General features: G+C 31.0%; 2 protein-coding genes across 2 annotated transcripts; both read right to left on the reverse strand.

Annotated features, from left to right (window-relative positions):
* Positions 1-499: 499 nt before the first annotated feature.
* LOC118038749 (wall-associated receptor kinase 1-like) lies at positions 500-2,613 on the reverse strand. Its single transcript, XM_035045159.1, has 3 exons — positions 2,502-2,613; positions 2,255-2,407; positions 500-1,110 (listed from the first exon to the last, which is right to left on the reverse strand). Exons 1-3 carry the CDS (start codon positions 2,611-2,613, stop codon positions 500-502), a joined length of 876 nt encoding a protein of 291 aa, XP_034901050.1.
* Positions 2,614-4,634: 2,021 nt separating this feature from the next.
* LOC118038760 (wall-associated receptor kinase 2-like) lies at positions 4,635-8,625 on the reverse strand. Its single transcript, XM_035045174.2, has 3 exons — positions 7,652-8,625; positions 7,320-7,472; positions 4,635-6,115 (listed from the first exon to the last, which is right to left on the reverse strand). Exons 1-3 carry the CDS (start codon positions 8,514-8,516, stop codon positions 4,962-4,964), a joined length of 2,172 nt encoding a protein of 723 aa, XP_034901065.1. The 5' UTR covers positions 8,517-8,625; the 3' UTR covers positions 4,635-4,961.
* Between the last annotated feature and the right edge of the window lie 14,680 nt (positions 8,626-23,305).

The following is a 23,305-nucleotide window of genomic DNA, read 5'->3' on the forward strand; positions in this document are numbered from 1 at the left end:
AAAAAAAACTAATAAATAAAAAGAAAAAAAATATGAATCAACTAGGTTAGCCCACCAAATCAAGTTAACCCGTCAAACCTGAGATTCGTGTCATGAGAGTGTGATAACTAAATAGAAAACAATTAACCTTAATAAACTAAAATGAACAAAAAAAAAAAGATTAATTAAAAAGAACAAAAACAAAGGAAAAAAAAAAAACCTACAGGAAGAAAAAAAAACTAATGAAGAAAAAGAAAAAAAAATCTGAATTAACTCGGTTAACCCGTCAAATCAGGTTAATTCATCAAACCTGAGATTCGTGTTATGAAAGTTTGATAGCTAAATAGAAAAAAAACTCAGTATTAACAAACTAAATTTTTAAAAAATAATTAAAAAGCAAAAAAAAAAAACAAAAATACTAAACAAAAAAACATATTAATTAAAAAAAAAAAGCCTTCACATAAAAAAAAAACTAATGAAAAAAAAAGAAAAAAAAATCTGAATTAACTGGGTTCACCCTTCAAGCGCCAAAATCTGCTACTTTTGCTGTGTAATTATTGTCTAGAAGTATGTTTACTGACTTGACATCTCCATGAATAACTGGAGGGTCTGCCAGAGAGTGCAAATAATCAAGCGCAAGCGCAACCTCCGATGCTACCCTCAAACGATTGGTCCAGGAAGCCAGTATCCGGGAACCTTTGTCGTGGATGTGCTTGGAAAGAGTTCCATTTGAGATGAACTCATAGACCAGTAATGGAACTTTGGTCTCTAAACACAGGCCCAAGAGCTTTACCACATTCTTGTGATTGACCTGTGAAACAATGCTCATTTCCTTTTGAAATTCCTCATTCATCTGAGCCTTGTCCACCCCTTTGGACTTCTTGACAGCAACCATTGTATTATCTGTTAAAACTCCACTGTAAACAGAACCAAAACCACCCTCCCCGAGTTTCCGATCATCAGCATAATTGTTGGTTGCCTTTGCCAACCCTGTCTCGCTGAAAATCCTTACTCGTTGATTCTTTAAAATTTTTCCCCCGTTCTCTTGGAAGTTCTTGTCCTTTATTCTTTTCCTGCAGATCATGTAGAGTAACAGACAAATAACCACAAGGAAAATGCTTGCGCCAACAGCTGCAAGCAAATGTCAAAGAAGGACGTTACTTTCAAAATCAAACCAAGGGAAAATATTTATTTACTAACTTTTTACTATTGTAATTGATCGAAAGTCTCCATATGAGCTTCGTTAATCCAACTAAATACGTGATGTTTTATTTTTTTAATTTATTTTGATCCCTCGAACTATAAAGTCAAGTTAAAATCAAGCCTTCTTTAGCCTTCCGATCAAAATCTACCTCAAATGTCGTGGTCTCCTAAACACCAATAGCAGCCAGAAGGAGAAGAAATGAAGCAAAGCTAAAACAATTGATTGAAGAACACGAGTGATTCCATTAATTTATAAAAATAATTAAGTTTAACCCCTTTTTAATTTTTTTTGTTTGCAAATCATGTGATTCCACGTGTCTCCTTTAAGTAATTTTTTAGAAGGCACTTATGTTTATGAAAACCGTGTACACTTTATATAAACCCTGTATATTTATATAACCTTCATAAATTAATAACTTTTATTAAATAATATTTTTGTTTAATCCCAACTTAAATTTGAAGTTTAAACAATATATCTTAATTAATTAATTAATTTTTATGGTTTGAAAAGATATTAATTTATAATGGTTTCATTGTAGTTTAAAAAATCAGTATTAAAAAAATTAAAAAGTTCAGACCCTTTTAATTACTAATTGACGGCCTTGAGTATTTTTTTCAAAAAACATGAGAGTATCCATATCTCTATTATTTTTTTTTACGGCAAATATCTTCAAAATATGTTTATGCACGAAAATTGTTAGTCTAAGTAAAAAAAAAAAAAAAAGGCTATTCATATTAGAAGCAAGGGATTCTTCAATAGTCACTGTACCAAGCCTGTGCTTTGATCTGGAGCCGAATTATTTTTTTATATAAAAAATAATATTTAAGTATAGTAAGTGTATTTTATATATATATATATATATATATATATATATATATATATGATTTGGATTATAGACTCAACTAAAATAATAAACTAATTTTAATTAAATTAAACGAAAAACAATCGACAATAAATGAATCAACATCCCATTAAATATAAAATAATAAAATAATATAAAAAATTGATTTTGATACATCCAAGTTAGCCGAATTTCTATACTTACAAGAGAATGCAAAGAAAGCTAATTACCTGCAATAATTGTGATGATACCAACTCCTTTACAACCTGTTTTACCATCACCGTACTGGCCAAGTGGACATCGACACTTGTAATCTCCAATCACATTCTTGCAAGTACCTTCTGGACATGGGGTTTTTCCTGGATCCGTGCATTCATTTATATCTGTTTGTAAATGTTAAAAACATTAGCAAACAAAACCTGAATATACAAATAGCCTGCATACGCATAGTTATTAGTGATTAAATCATATCAAAACGCAATAACCAGTTTACCTTGGCATCCTTCTTGGAGATAGGGATTTCCTTCGAACCCTTCATTGCATAAGCAACGATATCCTTGACCGCTCTCAGGGTAAGTGCAATTTGCATTAGCGCCACAAGCATATGCACTTATTCATTGAGCTAGCTGTGAAATCCTGATCCGAACAGAACTGCTAAATCTAGTTTAATTTTTAAAACTTACAACTTGTAAAATATTGATATTGAGTTCAATTGAAAAGCTTAACTCTAAACAAATTTAATTTTAAATGATAAAATTATAAAAAATATATTAATAAAAAAACTTACAAAAAAAAAATCCTTCCTCGTTCATCTAAGCCTTGTCTGCCCCTTTAAACTTCTTGACTGCAACCAAGGTCTTATCTGCTAAAACTCCCTTGTAAACAGAACCAAAACCACCTTCCCAAGTTTCTGATCATCATCATAATTGTTGGTTGCTTTTGCCTCACCGAAAATCCTTGCTCGTTGATGCTTTAAGCCATTTCCTCGTTCTCTCTGAAGTTTTTCTCCTCCCTTTTTTTCTTTTCCTGCACATCATGTAGAATTGTAGACAAATAATCACAAGGAAAATTGTTGCTCCAATAGCTGCAAAAAATTATGAACGAAAGATGTGTGTAACTTACAAAACGAACCAATGGAAAGGATACATTTACTAACTTTTTACTAAGTGATGAGCATTTGGATCTCCTCGGGAACCTGAGAAAATCCAATTATTTTCTATTTTATTGTTTTACAGTTAAGAGTTTACAAAGTAGTGATAGGCCATTAATGTTACTTACAAGCCCATCACCAATAATGGGCTCAATTTGATAGTAGACCTATGGACTCAGAGAAGGCCTTTAGGTCCATAGGTCTATTAAATTGATGGCAGATCAACTGGAAGCAAGGTTCCCTCGGCTCCTAATAAAAAACGATGTAAAAAGAGATCGTTTCATTTGATGGCAAATTTACCCGCCTTCGTTGTGAATATTAGTCATGAGGGTGTGATTGTAATTGTAATTTAAAATATTTTTTATTTAAAAATTTATTAAAATAATATATTTTTTTATTTTTTAAAAATTATTTTTGATATCAGCGCATCAAAATAATCTAAAAAATATATATTAATTTGAAGTAAAGAAAAAAATAAAAAATTTTAAATTTTTAAAACGCAAAAACAAAACAGGGTCTATATGTAGTTATTTGACCTGTGTAGTCACAGGTGAGATAATTTTTTAATAAAAAAAACATAAAAGTTTTTTTAAATGTGTTTTTTACAAAAAAAAAAATCATAATTATAAATAAAAAGCTCTATGCATGCATTTAATTAAATAAATCAAGAATCATCTATGTCAATAAATACAAAAAAAACTATTAACATGTCTATTCAACTAGCCTCATTGTAAGTCGAATAATTTCTTTTTTAATACAAAAAAATATATATGTAAATGTTATATACATTGAATATCTATTAGTATCTCTTAGACTTCATAACTCTTAGGTTTAATTTCTTGGTTTTCTATAATACACGTATTTTCTAGTGTTTTTTAATGTTTTCATTTCTAAAAATATATATAAGAAAAGGTATGGATTTTTCTTTAAATTTTTATTCTGAATATGTATGTTTTTACTTGTTTTTTATTTTTTTTTAACAAAATCAAAATTAAAGGCAATCAGCTTATTCCTTTTATTCTAATAAAAAAAAATAAAGGAAAAGCTTATTACTATAAGATGTAGCAACTATTTTAAAACCCGACTTGACTTAATGATTAACCCATGATTCTGGTGACTCATAGCTTAGATCATAAATGATTTCAAAATAATTGGGATAATTAACCTAATAAACTCAATCAAAATATATTGATTTTTTTCTTTTCTTTTTTAATTTTGTTTAAATGATGTTATTTTTACTTTTTATAAAATTAAAAAATTAAGTTAACCCAAATTAATTCCCCTGAACCGAAACTTGAGACTTGCCAAAACTATGGTTACAGCAGCTCATGCAATGGCTAGAAAATGATGGGAATCTTGTCTTGGTAAGAATTCGTATGCTATGGAAATTTGAGCTAGCTGTGGAGCTTTCTTTATCTGTGAATGTAGGTAAATATCATTGAATCTGGTTTGATTAGGAAATCGAAGGTACTTGTCAATTTCTCAAAACAATTTCTTTTTGAGAGAGTATATTAATTAGTCCTGTAAACACAATTTTTATTTGAACACAGGTGACAAAAGATAAGGTAAATCTGGATTCTTGAAATATGTCAAGCTTCCAAGTTCCTGGAGAATTACTAGAGACAATAACTCAAGAACATCAATAGCCATAATCTACAATTTATTAATGGAGCTATCTGACTTATTGAATGTTAGAAACTGATTGTGGTCTGACTTTAATTGAATCTACAATTTATTAATGGAGTTATCTGACTTATTGAATGTTGGAAACTGGTTGTGGTCTGACTTTAATTGCTGTTAGTGTAGTTCTCAATCTGCATTGATATCACAGTTTGGGATTGATCCATGGGAGGACTTGCATTCTTGCAGAAAGATTGTGATGATTCCCCTAACAAGTAGTCTGTTTCCTCGCTATTTTCATGAACCAATGATTTCTGATGAAGAGCTTTCAGCTTAGCAAGCTCATCGGACACTTCCTTCATGGTTGGCCGGTTTAGTCCCATGCTATTTAGACATCCTTTTGCAAGCTCAGCTACAGCTTCTATCTCATCCAATTCACCTTCATCACCCGTCTGGAAATCCAAAATTTTGAAGAGATGATTATTTTCCAGTGCCGAGATGAAGTGTTGAATAACGTTCCGTTTCTCTCCAGACTTGGAAATGGAGTTTGGCATCTCTCCAGTGAGAAGCTCCACAAGAACTACCCCAAAGCTATAGACATCACTTTGAACGGTTAAAATACCCGTCATAAGATACTCAGGATCCAGGTAGCCTAGAGTCCCTTGTATTTTTGTAGCTAAGATATTGGTTTGGCCAGGAGACATCAGTACCGAAGCGCCAAAATCTGCTACTTTTGCTGTGTAATTATTGTCTAGAAGTATGTTTACTGACTTGACATCTCCATGAATAACTGGAGGGTCTGCCAGAGAGTGCAAATAATCAAGCGCAAGCGCAACCTCCGATGCTACCCTCAAACGATTGGTCCAGGAAGCCAGTATCCGGGAACCTTTGTCGTGGATGTGCTTGGAAAGAGTTCCATTTGAGATGAACTCATAGACCAGTAATGGAACTTTGGTCTCTAAACACAGGCCCAAGAGCTTTACCACATTCTTGTGATTGACCTGTGAAACAATGCTCATTTCCTTTTGAAATTCCTCATTCATCTGAGCCTTGTCCACCCCTTTGGACTTCTTGACAGCAACCACTGTATTATCTGTTAAAGCTCCACTGTAAACAGAACCAAAACCACCCTCCCCTAGTTTCCGATCATCAGCATAATTGTTGGTTGCCTTTACCAGCTCTGCCTCGCTGAAAATCCTTACTCGTTGATTCTTTAAAAATTTTCCCCCGTTCTCTTGGAAGTTCTTCTCCTTTATTCTTTTCCTGCAGATCATGTAGAGTAGCAGACAAATAACCACAAGGAAAATGCTTGCGCCAACAGCTGCAAGCAAATGTCAAAGAAGGACGTTACTTTTTTTTTTTTTAGAAGTATAATATTACATTAGAAGACGCCAATAGATGACGGGAACATAGAGATTCTGTTTGCAGCTCACCTAAACAGAACTATGCAATGAAAAGAACAACAAATCAAAGAAGGACGTTACTTTATAAATCAAACCAAGGGAAAATATTTATTTAGTAACTTTTTACTATTGTAATTGATCGAAAGCCTCCATATAAGCTTCGTTAATCCAACTAAATTCCTGATGTTTTATTTTTTAATTTATTTTGATCCCTCGAACTATAAAGTCAAGTTAAAATCAAGCCTTTGTTAGCCTTCCGATCAAAATCTACCTCAAATGTCGTGGTCTCCTAAACACCAATAGCAGCCAGAAGGAGAAGAAATAAAGCAAAGCTAAAACAATTGATTGAAGTACACGAGAGAGAGAGAGAGAGAGAGAGAGAGAGAGAGTTTTATTAATCAAACCATTAATTTATAAAAATAATTAAGTTTAACCCCTTTTTAATTTCTTTTGTTTGCAAATCATGTGATTCCACGTGTCTCCTTTAAGTAATTTTTTAGAAGGCCCCTATGTTCATGAAAACCGTGTACACTTTATATAAACCCTGTATGTTTTATATAACCTTCATAAATTAATAACTTTTATTAAATAATATTTTTGTTTAAACCCAACTTAAATTTGAAGTTTAAACAATATATCTTAATTAATTAATTAATTTTTATGGTTTGAAAAGATATTAATTTATAATGGTTTAATTGTAGTTTAAAAAAATCAGTAATAAAAAATAAAAAAGTTCAGACCTTTTTAATTACTAGCTAATTGATGGCCTAAGCACGAAAACATGAGAGTACAATAAAATAAACAGGCTATTCACATTAGAATCAAGAGATTCATGAATAGTCTAAGTTCTAAGCCCGCGATTTGATGCGGAGCCCAACTATAGAAAATAATATTTAAGTATTGTAAGTGTATTTTTAAAAATATATATATATATATATAATATATATATATGACTTGAATTATAGATCCTGCTAAAATAAATAAGCTAATTTTAATTTAATTAAATGAAAAAAAAATTAATAATAGATGAATCAACATCCCATTAAATATATAAAAATAAATAAAATAACATAAAAAACTGAATTTCTATACTTACAAGAGAATGCAAAGAAAGCTAATTACCTGCAATAATTGTGATGATACCAACTCCTTTACAACCTGTTTTACCATCACCGTACTTGCCAAGTGGACATCGACACTTGTAATCTCCAATCACATTCTCGCAAGTACCTTCTTCACAAGCGTTTTTTCCTCGAACCTTGCATTCATCTATGTCTGTCGTAAATGTTAAAAACATTAGCAAACAAAACCTGTTCATTATTAGTGATTAAATCAAATCAAAACGCAATAACCAGTTTATTATTAGTGATTAAATAATATATACAAATAACCCTTCATTATTAACCCTTCATTATTAGTGATTAAATCAGGTCAAAACGCAATAACCAGTTTACCTTGGCATCCTTCTTGGAGATAGGGATTTCCTTCGAACCCTTCATTGCATAAGCAACGATATCCTTGACCAATCTCAGGGTAGGTGCAATTTGCATTAGTGCCACAAGCATATGCACTTTGATTAGCTTTAGCCTGTTCGCACGTCTCATTTTTAACTACCCATTCAATCACAGTATCGGTTCTATATGCATCATCTCCATCTTTTGGCTTGCGAGAGAGCGGCCAATCTGAAAGCTTCAAGGAGCTTCTGTCCACTAAGAAGGCAATTCCACAAGGATTGAAGTCCGAAACATTCGTGTGGTTGTTATAACTGGAAGTTGAAATGTTAAGTGACTTGAGGCCCTTGGGGATTGAGGTTTGGCAGCATCCAGAACCTGAGCAAGGATTTCCATCTGACATGTTCACGTTTTCGGTGCATATGGAGAGACATGCAGCTCCGTATGTACGATCTTTGTTGATCACCTGAGCAGAGGTATCGCAACCAATAGCTGTGAATACATTTTGGGTGTCTGAGAACATGAAAGGGCCTGATCCAAGGGTAACAGAAGATTTTGACCTGTTCCTTGCTGTTTCGTTATAGCAGTCGAAAGCAGTGTATATGCCTACAGTGACTGTGCCGTTCAGTGCTGATATTTTGCGAACAGGAATGTTTCCAATCAACAGTTGACGTTGCCCATCAGCCTCAGAACTGCAGTTTAGAAAGAAGTGCTTATTCATGGCACAGCTTCGTTCCAAAATCCCAAAGGGGTAAGGAACACTAACATCCCCACAATTATCTTGGCAGCCAGGTTTTACATCTGGGCTTGCTGTTGATGCTGCAACTGGACACAATAAAAGCGACATCATCAGCAAAAACACCCACATGACTATGCAACTCCCAACTGAATAAGTAGCAATTGAGCCCTAGAAGATTTGTATAAAGAAGCTCCACTCTAACTCTCTCCCGTCCCCCACTAACTTCTGCAACTTCTTTTCTTGTAGAGGACATATATAGAGATGGGAATTAACACAGACCAATAAAATTGTTAACACGACTTAGTCCAAGACTACAGGGTCGTTGGCTGCATCTGCCTGGTTAATTCCCTCCCAGATGTATACTTTTCCTTCGTAATTTCTCATGTGGAAACTGAAGAGAGATGTTTTAGCCCATAATCAATTAAAACTCCCATTCACGCTCTTCGTATTGGAGCTTGATTTATTAATCTTAAGAAATTATTTAACGGCTGATCGAAGATATGATGAGAGGATTAAAAATTAATAAATCAAGAAATCATTGAAATGAAGGTGCTATTACAAAATAGAGGAAGAAGTCACATAACAGTCTACAATTACTAATACAAGTGTAGACAAACCCCAATGAAGCCAAATCACAGCCACCAACCTCGACGTTTGGGGTACGCAGAGTAATTAATGATTAAGGAGATTTGTTTTTTTTTAATTCATTTTTTAAAATTAATATTTAATAGAATTTGATTTTCTAATTAAATACAATAATGTAATAATATGAAGTATGTATTCTTAAAATTTTTTAAAATAGAGGTCTATACCTGGCTAGGAAGAATTCACGTAATATTGACCAAATCAAAGTCTACAATTACTAATACATGTGTAGACAAACCCCAATGAAGCCAAATCACGGCCACCAACCTCGACGTTTGGGGTGTGCAGAGTAATTAATGATTAAGTGGTTTTTTTAGCTCATATTTTAAAATTAATATTTAATAGAATTTGATTTTCTAATTAAATACATTGTAATAGTATTAAGTATGTATTCTTAAAATTATTAAAAAAAAAATTAATCTCAAGTAAACCTTGAAACTAATTAAAGATACATTGATTGTTAAGGGAAAAATAAACACAAACATCAAAAAAATACTCCATCTTACATATTCCAAAGCCAATAAATGCATCCCCGAAATGTAATTAATTAAAAATATTAAAACATGACCAAGACATAGAGATGGGAATTATTTGGAGTGTTTTCTAGGCCAACTATACGCATGCTAAAAGCACAAGAAGGAGATTGCACCGTGACCTAAATTCTAAAAATTCCTATTAAGATTCTCATTCACTTTATTCCAATTCCAGATGAATTTTTTTATATAAATTATCCTAGTTCCTTTTTTTATATAGAAGTTATATACCAACCCATCTTCTTTTTTTTCATTTTGCCTATCTTAATTTAATTTATGACTAGTTCCAATATGAGGGGGTCAATGAAGCCCTAAGAGTCTTCCTTGCAATGTTTTTTTGGTGGGGGGTGGGGAACAAAAAATTTATAGAAAATTCAAAGTACTAAAACAATCAAGAAGGTGAAAGCTATCACATGCAAAGTCTATGGCTGTCATTTTCTCGTATTTAAATGGTTTTTTATTTAAAAAATATATTAAAATAATATTTTAAAAACAATTATTATTATTGAAGTACATCAAAATAATCTAAAAATATAAAAAAAAATAACAAAAACATAGCTCAATCGCGTAGCCAACTTATACTCTAATTTAATTAATTAATTAACATCTACATCATGATTCAACACTTTTGAATGAATTGAACTTATACTCTAATTTAATTAATTAATTAACATCTACATCAAGATTCAACCCTTTTGAATGAATTGCTTTAAATTACTTTTAAAACTTAAGATTTATTTGTGATTTAATTGAGTGATAAGCACTCCCAGATGTCAGTATTGGAGTGGTTTGATTAGCAGAGATGTAATCACCATAAAAATATTAAACACTAAAGACTTTTGAAGATCATAGCAGTAGCTTTGGATAATCATTATGAAATTAATAGTTTCAGTTTACATTTGTTCTGACTCAATCTTGACAACAACGTAGTCAGCTCCTTCGAAAATCAATGAAAAATAAAAGATTATGCATCTAATTATATATTAATAAGTGAGTTTGTTGTGTATGTCAGCTAGCTGCGAAGTCAGCTCCTTCTTGTTGCTGCTGCCACTGGCCAATACAACAATAGCAATTAAACATTATCATTTTTTATGCACTGCCCAACTTGTATGACATAGAAATACTACTTCCCTCTCTAATCTGTGTAGATAATTTATACTGCTATGGAAAACATTCAATCCATGAGCGAGAGGAATGCAAATTCATATTAAAAAAAAAAAATGACATGGAGAGCAGACTCGGTCGATCGATGAAGACTTAACGGCCCACGGCAACAATTTTTCAACATCTTCTCTTCCTTTTTTTATTTTTTTATTTTCAAAACTGTAACTTATCATATATATATATATATATATATATAGGCGGAGGCATGGCAAAGGCTGAGGTTGGCTTTAGCCTAGGTCAAGATTTTATCAATATTTTTAACTAGTTTTATATAAAATAAATTTATAATTCTCAATTAAGTTATCAAAAAATTCTGAAAATTTACGTGGAGCCTTCTAATATGACGCTTTAACTTGAGTTAAAATTTCAGAAATTTAGAAATTTGATAAAAAAATCACATATCAGTTTTATGTTATTGGACATAACTTTCAATCCGACCATCAGATCGAGTTGAAAATTTACAAGTGATCTTAAAATATATTGAATAAAATCTAGTAAAGAGTTTAGGATGAACGGAGCTTGGTAGTGCCAACAAAAAAAAAGACCGTCAAATAAAAGCAAAATGACTCATTAAGAGTAAAATGGTTATTTGCCATTAAAAAATAAAACAAATCAACTCCTCCTTCCTTTTATATGTTGCCGACTGAGCAGAAGCAGAATAGAAGAAGAAAGAAAAGAAAAGGCGAGAGAAAATAGAAAAAAAGTAAGGGAAAAAACATAAAAAAATTCCAAGAAAAAAAAAGTGAGAGAATAACCTTGTAATCTTACAAAATCCAATTTATAAAACACTAATCTAGGGAAGAATCAAGTGAAGGAAGAAGGAATTAAAAAAGAAAAAAAATTTAATTACTTTGTTTTCCGGTTGACATGAGATTGTTATTTTATCCCGGTTCAGGGGTTGTTACAATATCGATTCAGATTCGATTATAGATGAATTATATTCCACAAAACATCGAAGGATGTAACTTTAATAATGAGTTTATTTTTACTTTTGCTTTAATTTTATATACTTTCAAATTATTTTTTTAATATTTAAATAGTATATTTGAATTAAAATTTACTATTAATTTTAAAAATTCATGTACATGAGTTACTAATCAAATTTAAAAAATATTTATATATTTATTTAATAGCCCAAGATAAAAAAAATTCTGGCTCCGCCCTTGTATATATATATATATATATCCAAAATGCAATAAAATAAATGTCGTACGCAGTGATAGAGGGTATAGAAGTTGTGCCAAATTGAAAAATCAACGAAAAAATCAAATGCTTTGAGATTATTTTTTTAGTTGAACCAATCAAATTGTGCCATTCAACTGATAGAGGTATAGAAGTTGAATAAGATGAAGTTGAAGGGCTAATAATGGATTTAATATACCATTCATTTGTAAGATTGTTAATGTTGATGACATAGCATGACATCAATGGTTTGAATTTTTTATTTCGATTCTTATAATATTCAACATATTTAATTCTTTTTTTTCTATTTAGTAACTCAATTACTTCATTCTAAAGTAGAAAATTATTTTCAAATATCAACAATTATGTAACCAACTTTGTATTGTTTCATAACTTATTCATAGAGCTAGCTGTGAAATCCTGATCCGAACAGAACTGCTAAACATAATCTAATTTTTAAAACTTACAACTTGTAAAATATCCTAAACAAATTTAATTTTAAATGATGAAATTATGAAAAAAAATATTAATAAAAAAACTTACAAAAAAAAGCAACAAAAGAATTGAGATAAAATTTTGATAGAAAAAAAAAACCCCAAGAAGGATGAAATTTGTAAAAAAATAAAAAAATTAAAGAAAATAAATAGCAACTAAAATAATAAAGATCAAATTTAAAAGATAAAAATATTATAGGGGGAATTGAAAAAAAATGATAATTTGATAGATTATTTATCAATTAAAAAATAATAAATTGTGAAATTGAAAAATATTTATAATTTGATAGATCATTTATATATTTAAAAATGATAAGGTGATGAATTAAAACATATATAATTTAATAAATTATTTATAAATTAAAAAATTATAAAAGGTGAAATTAAAAAAACACTTTCAACTCACTGAAAATCCTTGCTCGCTGATGCTTTAAGCCATTCCCTCGTTCCCTCTGAAGTTTTTCTCCTCCCTTTTTATCTTATCCTGCTCATCATGTAGAATTTTAGACAAATAATCACAAGGAAAACTATTGCTCCAATTGCTGCAAAAAAAACGTCAACGAAAGATGTGTGTAACTTACAAAACGAACCAATGGAAAGGATACATTTACTAACTTTTTAATAAGTGATTCAAATCCAATTATTTTCTATTCTATTGTTTTACAGCTAGGAGTTTCCAAAGTAGTGAGACCTATGGACTCAAAGAAGGCCTTTAGGTCTATTAAATTGATTGCAGAGCAAGTGGAAGCAAGGCTCCATCGGCTCCTAATAATAAAAAGATGTAAAAAGAGTTCGTTTCATTAGATGGCAAATTTACCCGCCTTCGTTGTGTATACAACTAAGTTATTTGACCCGCGGCGCATTAGTTATGGATCAGATAAATGTTTTAGAGAGAAAAAATAAAAAAATATAAATTTTTAAATGTATTTTTAAAAAAAATTCTTAATTATAAATTAAAAAACTTTATTCATGTATTTAATTAAATAAATCAAAAATTATTTATAGTAATAACTAAAAAAAAATATTAATGTGTTTATTCAGCTCGCCTCGTTACAAGGTGAATACTTTATTTTCCGATAAAAAATATAATATATAAATATTATTAAAAAAGAATTTACACCTAAGTAAAAATTATAGCTGTTAATTATAAGATCAATACTTATATTTTGTCATCATTCATCAGAGTTTGGCCGCGCCGACCAAAGAAGGTTGAATGAGTTAATTTAAGTCATGGTTTATCACTAGCAACCGATTTCACTAAGTCTGAGGATATAAAATTAGCAGATCCATGAAAATGTAAATATAATTACAAAAATAAAGAAGAAATTCTCGTGCGTTAAAAACTTTCTGACCTTATTCTGCATTATGAGATTGGTCATGCTCGATAAATTCTAGTGTCTTTCTTGAGACAACATTGACACGGCTCACCCTGTTTGTGTTCACCCCATGTAACTTATCAGCAACCTTCACAAGTTCTGACCTGAAAGTTTTGATTATAAATTGAGTATTTGTCATGTCAGCCAGGTGACGGATCATGTCCAGCAAATAATGTAATCAAGGATCTCCTCTAAAGGACGTAGCAAATTTATGTCAATATTTCCCACCACCGATGACAAATACACTAAAATCAGCTACAATATTTATTATGATAGTTAGCAGTTGGTTGGTATTTATATGTAGTTGCCAAGGCTTTCATTTCTCCAATAAATGGGGATAAAGAAAGAGCAAGAGAAGAGTATGTGCAGTGAGTGCAAGTGCAACTATAAGAGTGAAAAAGAGCACATTTGAGAGAAACACCGAGTATAAAAGTGAAACACTGGTTTAAGTTAAATGTTTGTATCATTTCTCCAATAATATATAATCTACTACCTTCGTGAACGTACCTAATTTTAAGGAACCACTTAAATCTGCTTGTTTGTGTTTGATTTGTGTTTGTTTTCGGTCCAATATGCACAACAAACGATATATCAGATGAAAAAACAATAGCTAAAATCAATACAGAGCACACATAACTACACACCAACAACCCTTAGATCTTCTTTATAGGGTTGACATTTCTATTTTCATTGCACGAAGGTACAAGCCAATATCTTGCCATTCATATGGTTAAACAATATCAGATGAGTAGTAGTCTCTCAAAATCTTACTGTCAATCAAATTATCCAGATCCAGTAGCAGATTAAATGGCCACTTGCCCCTATTGAAGAATAACCCACATCACATCTAGACACAATAAATTTCATATGAACTAAGATGGAAAATATTACCCTGGAATAGAGCATGCAATAAAAAACTAACACTAGGCATATATCTGCATATATAAAAGCATGTATTCAATTATGCACGAGTTTCCCATTAGATATAAATACCTACTTCCACTCCAAAAGGATGAAGATCAACTCCCCTCAATGAATAGCAGCAACAGAAGAGCATGGCAGGAAAGCAAAATTTACATCTGACTCCATATTGATAGCTAAAAGAAGACCACAAAAAGAAACCTTTAAAGCTTGAGGGAGACAGAAAAAATAAAATACATGAAAATAGGATACTTCCAACAACAGTCATGTAATGTGGATCCAATGTTGCATCTATCTTGTCAAAAAGATAAATGCATGAAACTTATAGAACATCCTGTCAAGATACTACAAAATTTATAGAACTGTTTCAACAACTATCTAGATTGACCACAAATATAAGACATGAAACTTTAAAATGTACTCATATGGTTATCTCTAAATTTCAACATAAAAGACCATAAAAAAAAATATTGGCTAAACTTAGAAAACAATAAAAAGACAAAGGAAGAATGTCAAGGCATTGCATAAGAATAACAAAGGAAAAATGAACAATAAGAGGAGATAGAAAAAACAAATGAAACTAAGACTTAAAGGCTCCTTTGACTAACCTTTTGCTTCATCATAACCAGATGGCCATGACCACCTTGCACAAGTTCAGAGAATACTTGACAAAATTGTCGAGCAACTTCTTTGAAAGTGTTCTATCGATTCATCATTTTGCTTATCTAAAACAGATATAAGTAACATAATGGTTAGAATATCATAATGCCTTTCTTTTTAGAAGGTCTTCATTATATAGAGCAAACTACTAGTTATATAAGGAAACTTAAATATTTACATGCTAATTACCCAGAGTGATTTTAAGAAGCTAAACATGGTAAGCTAAATCTACTTTCCTATTTATGAGAGTATATACAACCTAGATTAATAGCTATTATTAATGGACAAGAACATTGAGAGATAATACCTTGAGATAGCAAGAAAGATTGGAACTTATGAGACATATATTCCCCTCTAGAGTCAGACCGAAGAATTTTAACAGCAGCTGAAAATTAAGCGTCAACAAAAGCTAAGAATAGTTTGAACATATGAAAAAATTCTGATTTGTTTTGCAATAAATACACTATATATATCTGCAATAGTCATTAATAAATGTTACAAAATATTTGTATTGTACATGAGAAATAACAGGATTGATACCCCGAACATCACTATGACTGATCTCAAAACTGTGGGTGTCTCTACTTCCTTCAAAAGGAAAGGGTAAAGTCTTACTTTTGCCGAGTTTACAAGTTGCACAATTAGAAAACATAGTAGAAGGAGAATGCTCTTAGACCAAATTCCAACAAATAAGATAGAACCCTAGAATGAGGATGACCAAGGCGTTTATGCTAGATTTCATTTAACACTCTAGACTTATGATAAAGTAAAGGCAGAATAGAGAAGGAAGGTAAGCTTCGTGGAATAGGTAGTTGTAGGTAAAAGTGATGTCCATACTTAGGCCTCTTGGCTATCAACTGCCTTGACATATGATCATGCATAACACAATCACCATGGGTAAAATGTGTACATCATAATTTTGGTCACCAAGCTAACCAATAGAAGCTAAATTAATCGGGAGTTTAGGTGACACAAGATCTTCAAAGGAAAAAGATATATCAACAACTTCTATAATGGGTAGAACACTACCATTGGTTGTTTGAATATGTGAAGAGCCATAATATTCTTTGACATTACTTAGACCATGGAGAGAATTGGTCATATGATTAGATGCACTCGATTCTAAAATCCAAGATGAAGAACCAGTAACTTGAAGACCCAATGTTGAAAATGCACTCACAATCATTTCTTGCACCATTTCTCGAGTTAGAAAAGATGTTGCAGGTTTTGAACCAGTAGAAGTTGCAACAGGCATAGCTAGTTGTAAGTCACAAGTAACAACGACAAGATAGACCTTGTTGAAGCGTGAAGGATGAATAGTACAGTCCTTAATAATGTGCCCTTGTTGTTTGCAGTAATTATAGAATTTATGAGGATAGTTAGAGGAAATATGGCCATATTTCTTGCAACTATAGCACCGTATAGTGCTCATGTCATGACTCTTTCCCTTTCCATTAGCAGCATAGACAACTAAGACAGTATTAGAAACAATATGACTACTTCATAATATTTTGAGTATTAAGGCGTTGTTCCTCACATATAAGTTCTCCAAAGCAGGTTTTCAAAGTCGGAATAGGATCTCTACTTACTAGAGAGGCACGAATAGATTCAAAGTCAGGCCCTAATTTCATTAGAAATTGATCTCTTTGGTTGGTTTTGTGTACATGTTTTATTGTTGTCAATCCTGCCTCTCATTCTTCTATAGAGATCATGACTATAACAAGGTCAGAATAATCATTCCATAAAATTAGAAAACCAGAGTAGTAGTCTTGAATTTATTGATCCCGTTGAGTATAGTTAGGAATGGCTAACTCAAGTTGGAAGCATTTGGCATTGTTGTCTTACTAATAGATTTGCTTTAGATAATTCCACGTAGCCTTTACAGACCTATGAGGACGTAAAGGAAGAATCAGATATGGCTCTATAAAACCAAGAATCCAGGACATAATTTGATTATCTTTGGCCTCCCAAGCTGCCTCGTCGGCCATAAAACTTGCTATAGTAGATCCATCTTTATTGTTTCCATCTATATGTCCTTATAGCTCTTTACCTTTGAGAAAGGTCTCTAATTAAAACTCTCATGCAACATAATTTTTGCCAATGAATATGACACAAACATTATCTAACTTTTCTAGACGTACTGAAGTTGTGACTGAGAAAACTAGGGCTAAGAGTTCTTAGAGAAAAAGCTTTGATACTATAACAGAATGGTTAGAATCTCAGAATGCCTTTCTTTTCAGAAGGTCTTCATTATATAGGGAAAATTGCCAGTTATACAAGGAAATTTAAATCTATACATGTTAATTAGCTAGAGTGATTTTAGAAAGCTATACATGGTAAGCTAAATCTATTTTTCTATTTATGAGAGTATATACACCATAAATTAATAACTATCAACAAGGTATAATTTATGGCTTTCTATTGACAATAAGTTCTTTGATTCTCTACACAAAGTTGTTGAAGTAAAATCATAATCCCATTGAAGTAAAGATACATAAATTATAATCTCACGTTAAAAACAGTAAATACAACAGAAGACATTTAAGCATTAAAATCCAGTACCATAGTACCTCGTCACTTGCCTCAAGTTTAGCTTGCCTTTTCTAGAGTTCCTCATGTTTCTCAGTGAAATTTACATGTCTATCTAGTGCCTTCTTGTTTGCATGGTTGAACTGATGAAGTTGTCCATTGCATCTATGAAGCATTTTATGCAACGTTTTCACACTCCACTTATACCTTATATGTTCCAATAAAAGAGAGCATGCCACTTCTCGAAAGATGAATGCTTAAGTGAAAGCATGCAAATATGACATATCTCAGTAAGTACCAAGTACATGTGGAGGCAGGACCAAAACATCATCTTCTAGGATTTCAGCATAGATATCGACTGAAAAATCAGGCAGGATAAATAGATTTAAAACATTGATTACAAAACATAATATTTTAACAATACATTAAAAGCCAAGAATAAAAAATTGAAGCTCAGACTAGTCATTTATCACATAAAAAAGCAATAAAGCAAATTCATAGTTCAGAGTTCTTGTGTTGTGACTTAAGCCAATGAGTCTATCCATCCTATTAGAAACACCTGGAAGAACGGCTAGTCAAAAAAGTCTTTTACAATAAAATATTATAATCAAGTTTCTAAAAACAACTCAAAGCTTACTTTAGAGTTCTTGTGTTACGACTTCAGCCAATGAGTTAGCTTCATTCAATTCCTGCCCCTTCAATTCAGCTTCACCATATAACATTTTAGACTTTGCAAAGGATATTATGGCTTCCAACTTTAGTTTTATCATTTCAGATTAGTTATGAAATTAATATCTAGCTCCGCTTTTCTCATTTTAGTCTATGTGATGGAAATTACACATTCATGAGATTTATTACCTTTATGCGATCTATTCTACATAATTATGTTCATAAACTTCAATTTTGAGCATCGATAGTCATAAAAATAAAAAAAAACTTCGTGATATCAACTTTCTTCCTTACTTGATCACCTGATCATTAGTAATCCAAACCATCAGTTTGTGGACACATCCAAATCCTGACCTATCACAGTTTAGGTAAACACTTAGGAGATTAAGAAGAATATACATCGTTATAAGCATGCAGACCATTGCAGAAGTCACATCAAGTTCATTGACAATTTAGCTCATGAAAATTTTCAAAAAATGCACACATTTATAGACAAGCCCTCAGACATAAACAATGCTCCATTAGTATCCAATAACATTCCAGTCAAATAATTTAAGTTGCTTACAAATATCATATCAAGAAAAAATTGTTTTACTTCGCAAATCATATAAATTCCTAGTAGCATTATGGCTTGGGGTGCACACCAGAAATGTATATGTAGGTGCTTTATAGACTTGCTTACTTTTATAGTTGGTACCAATTGACCACAATTATCAAATTAAAACTTCTTCTCACAACTATCCACTCTTGGATTCCAAAAGCAATCACTACAGAGCTTCTCACACCAAAAACTTTCAATCCAAATTTGCAGACCAAGCTAATAAAAACATCAGCAATCAATTAACAAAACATGTACAGAAATAACATTCTAGAACAAAATAGCACAAGTAATTACTGAGTTTTCAGTTGCGCGTAAACCAACATACAAATTATTAACAACAAACTCAAATCAATGTTTTTGTTGGATCAATACAATTTTATTTAGAACAAGCATGGTGGAGAACTGAATGTGATGCAAATTTAGGCGTTCTAATACACATAATGTTTTGTAAGCAAACACCAAGCCAAAAGCTTATAAAATTTGAGCACATTTCCACCAAGTCAAATGCACACAAGTCATGTATTCTCTCAAGATAAAAATAAAATAAATCAATGGTTGTATGTAGAAAGTAACTCAATGAAAATGTAAATGAACCAACACAATTGTGCAGAAATCATCCATCACAAAGGCATCTCCTATAGAAATGAATTCATAAGATAAGGCATCTCTAAGGGAACCCATTTGGTTTCTAAATTAATCCACCATGCATAATTAAGTAGCAAAATAGTCATTGGATGAACAGAATGCAAAGCAGTTTTGTTAAAAATAAAGGCAGCCACCAAATCAATCATTCTCAACTGATTTCTCCAATAGGTGTGGTCAAGTTGCAGTAGCAACAATTTTATCCTTACCAACATCCATTACAGAAACAAAAGCTTTTAAGTGCATTGTTTACTACAATAGCAATACAAGAGATAAATTTGACTATTAACACTCATCAAAAAGGAAATAATCCTTCCGTCCATAAATTCAAAATACTCATCACTCAATATATTATAACAGCCAGACAATAATTGAATAAAATTATATAAAAAAAATTAATAAATAAATATGTTCTCGATAGCTCTTAAAACAAACTTACCAACACAATTAACTTTCGAACTGAAAGGGTCTCAGTAGCAATTTGTTCTCGATAACTCCTAGAACCCTCGATTACAGCCTTTATAAGAACAAAAATCAAATTCCGCTCTCTGTTTTCAAAAATAAAACCATACACAAAAAAAAATCTGGAACGACATTACCTACTTTATATACATCATGAAATTACATAATCATCCACCTTCTATCAAAGAGATTAAAGAACACCATTAGCGGAGTTTTTTTATTGTTAGAGACAGAAAAAAAATTAATTTAATTTTTCAAAAAAAAGGATTAGCATGCCTATCTCTATACAATCCAAAATCTCTGAAATTATTTCATGCTTTTTTGAGGAAATTAAAAATAAATAAATAAAACAAAAACAGTTTCGAAAGATTAAAAAATAAATGCTTAAAAAAACTAACAACTGCTTACCAAGGTTTCAACTTCCAGAAATTTTCAGAATATATAAAAATTGGAGTCTCAAACCCTAAGTTCTATGTAACAAATACAGACACTAAAACCACGGCCTACACGAGCTAGATTAGCAAGAAAACTTACGAAATTGTTACTCCATCGACTGAAAGGGGTTTTAGCATTGGGCTTGCAGTGTGTCTCTATCAGTTGCTTTGACATGTCTTCCTCTTCCCCTAAGTTCTCGTACTACACTGCATAAGAGTTAGCCTCAAGTTTCTTGACTGTTGTCGCTGCATAATATGATCTAGGAAATCCTTCCTCTTCGCTACATACTTATACTTTTTCTCTATTGTTGTTCCAGAATTTAACAAGCAAAGAAAAGAGGAACTTGAAAGGTCAAGGAGTTTTTTTTCATGTACTGTAAATCAAAATCAATGAAGTGGGAGTGTTGCAGGCAGGTTGTTTTTTAACGTGACTCTTTTCCTTGAGGGAAAAGGATTGTGAGGTCGGTTTGATTTTTCGAGGTTGTTAACGGATAGTTTTCTTTAACGTTTCTCAAGCAGGTACCCAAACAAAAAAATATTACTAATGGGATCCCCATGACATGATCTATTAGGTATTACCCATATTATTATAATATGTGATAATAATGTTTTCATTTTAAAACAAAAGGGTCCTCTTTTATGTCATTTTGAAGGAAATAGTTTTAATCATAGTTATTAAATCTAGTCCAAGATCCATATCGCAAGTTAACTAGATAAACTCATAAATTAATAAGTTAAACTAGGTTTATCATAAAATGATATTATTTAAAAAAAACAATTAAAAATAAAATTTATTGAAATTCATAATATTGGTATAATCTTAGTTTGATCGGGTCAATCTTCATTCAGGTTCAAAAAAAAGCCCATGTAAATTAGGTTTTGAGGGGACTTTCCGGACCATATTAGATTTAATAACTATGGTTTTGAGTGATGGTTACTCGAATAATGTCTAATAAATGGAGAATCCATGTGAGAATTTATTTGCATTGGGTGTAGCCTAGGTATATCCTAAGATGACATTGTTTTGGATTAAAAAAAAATTAAGAAAAAAAAAATCAATGAAGTTGACTAGATTAGATCTCACCATGTTTTGACGGAGTGAATGTCTATTATGGTTCAAAATAAAATCTATTTTAATTGGTTTCTGAATTGACATGCCAAGTCATGTTAGTTTAATAAATATACTTTTGAGTAGGAGTTAATAGGGTAATATAATGAGAATTTATTTGCTTTGAGGATTGAATTGATAATTAAATTTTTTTATATATAGAATAGTTATTTCTTAATAATGTGTATTAATTCATTAAAAAAAATAGCGGATAAATTATTATGGTTTAATTTAAACAATTGATTTCCAAGGAAAACTTCTCAAGGTATGTATGGTCATGGAACTAATACATTGTTGTTTGTCTAAAGATTTGCTATCATGTTTTTTATGAGAAAATTCGAGAACATCATAATTGTGATTCACTTTCTTATTGAATATCATGGTAGAAATATTAATGATGTTGTTTTTAACCAAATATCATCATCGTATTTTATTGTTATTGATATTGACAACCATGATGTCCCATAACATTTCAAAATGCCTCAGCGTATACATAAAGTATATGATATTAGATTGCCAGCTGTGCGAAGCTACGGGCTGAATCAATTTTTTTAATATTTTTTTTTAATAAGTAATGAAATTAAATTTTGATTAATTTATTATCATGATAAAAAAAAAAGATGACAATAAAAAAAAATATCACTTAGAAAAAGTTGGGCTACCACGCGAAATTAATGACCTTAACATGAGATATTTCAAGATTATGTATGTATCATGTGTGTTAAATCATGAGGTCAGAATAATTCGATATAAAAAGAAATTGATGATAAATAAAAACAAAACTACAAAAATTAAGAGATAAATATAGATTATGATATTTAATAGCATAACACGGGGTATTTATCCGATTATATTTAATGAATTTATTTATTAAAATTAATTTGTATTATAAAAATAAATTTAATTTATATGAAAATATTAAAAAAATGAATCGTATTAACTTCATGAAACATTAAAGACACCCAATATAATTAAAAAATAATCACTATTTAAAAAAAGATTAAATAAGCCCAAAAATAACATAGGAGGGGTATTAATTAAAAAATAATTTTAAAAAGACATATCTTTAAAAAGACATCAAAAAAGGTATTAATTAATTAAAAAAAAAACAAAGAAAAGTATAAAAAAAGGAAAAGCTCAGGCCCACATGCCTGGGCCTGCAAATTTTTTCAAGTCATCTGCCCCTATTTTAAAAAAAAAAAAGTTGGCAAACGACCTTTCGCTTGTCAACCCAAAATTCAACATTCATTATGGTGGTCAGAAAATTGAATCTGCGAGTTTTTTTTATATCAAAAAAATCATTTTTTCAACCCCAAAAAACTCATTTTTTCAACCATTACAACCATAAACACCCCTATAATACCAAAAAATCAACTTATCAACCTAATAAAACCTAAAAAGAGGTTCAAAACACTAAAACAAAATGGAAAAAATATTGTATCCTTGATCTAGATCTAATTTTTTAAGTTACTTTAAGGCTTAAAACAACCACTATAAG

The sequence above is a fragment of the Populus alba genome, chromosome 4 (genome assembly GCF_005239225.2).
Source record: "Populus alba chromosome 4, ASM523922v2, whole genome shotgun sequence".
Lineage (NCBI taxonomy): Eukaryota > Viridiplantae > Streptophyta > Magnoliopsida > Malpighiales > Salicaceae > Populus > Populus alba.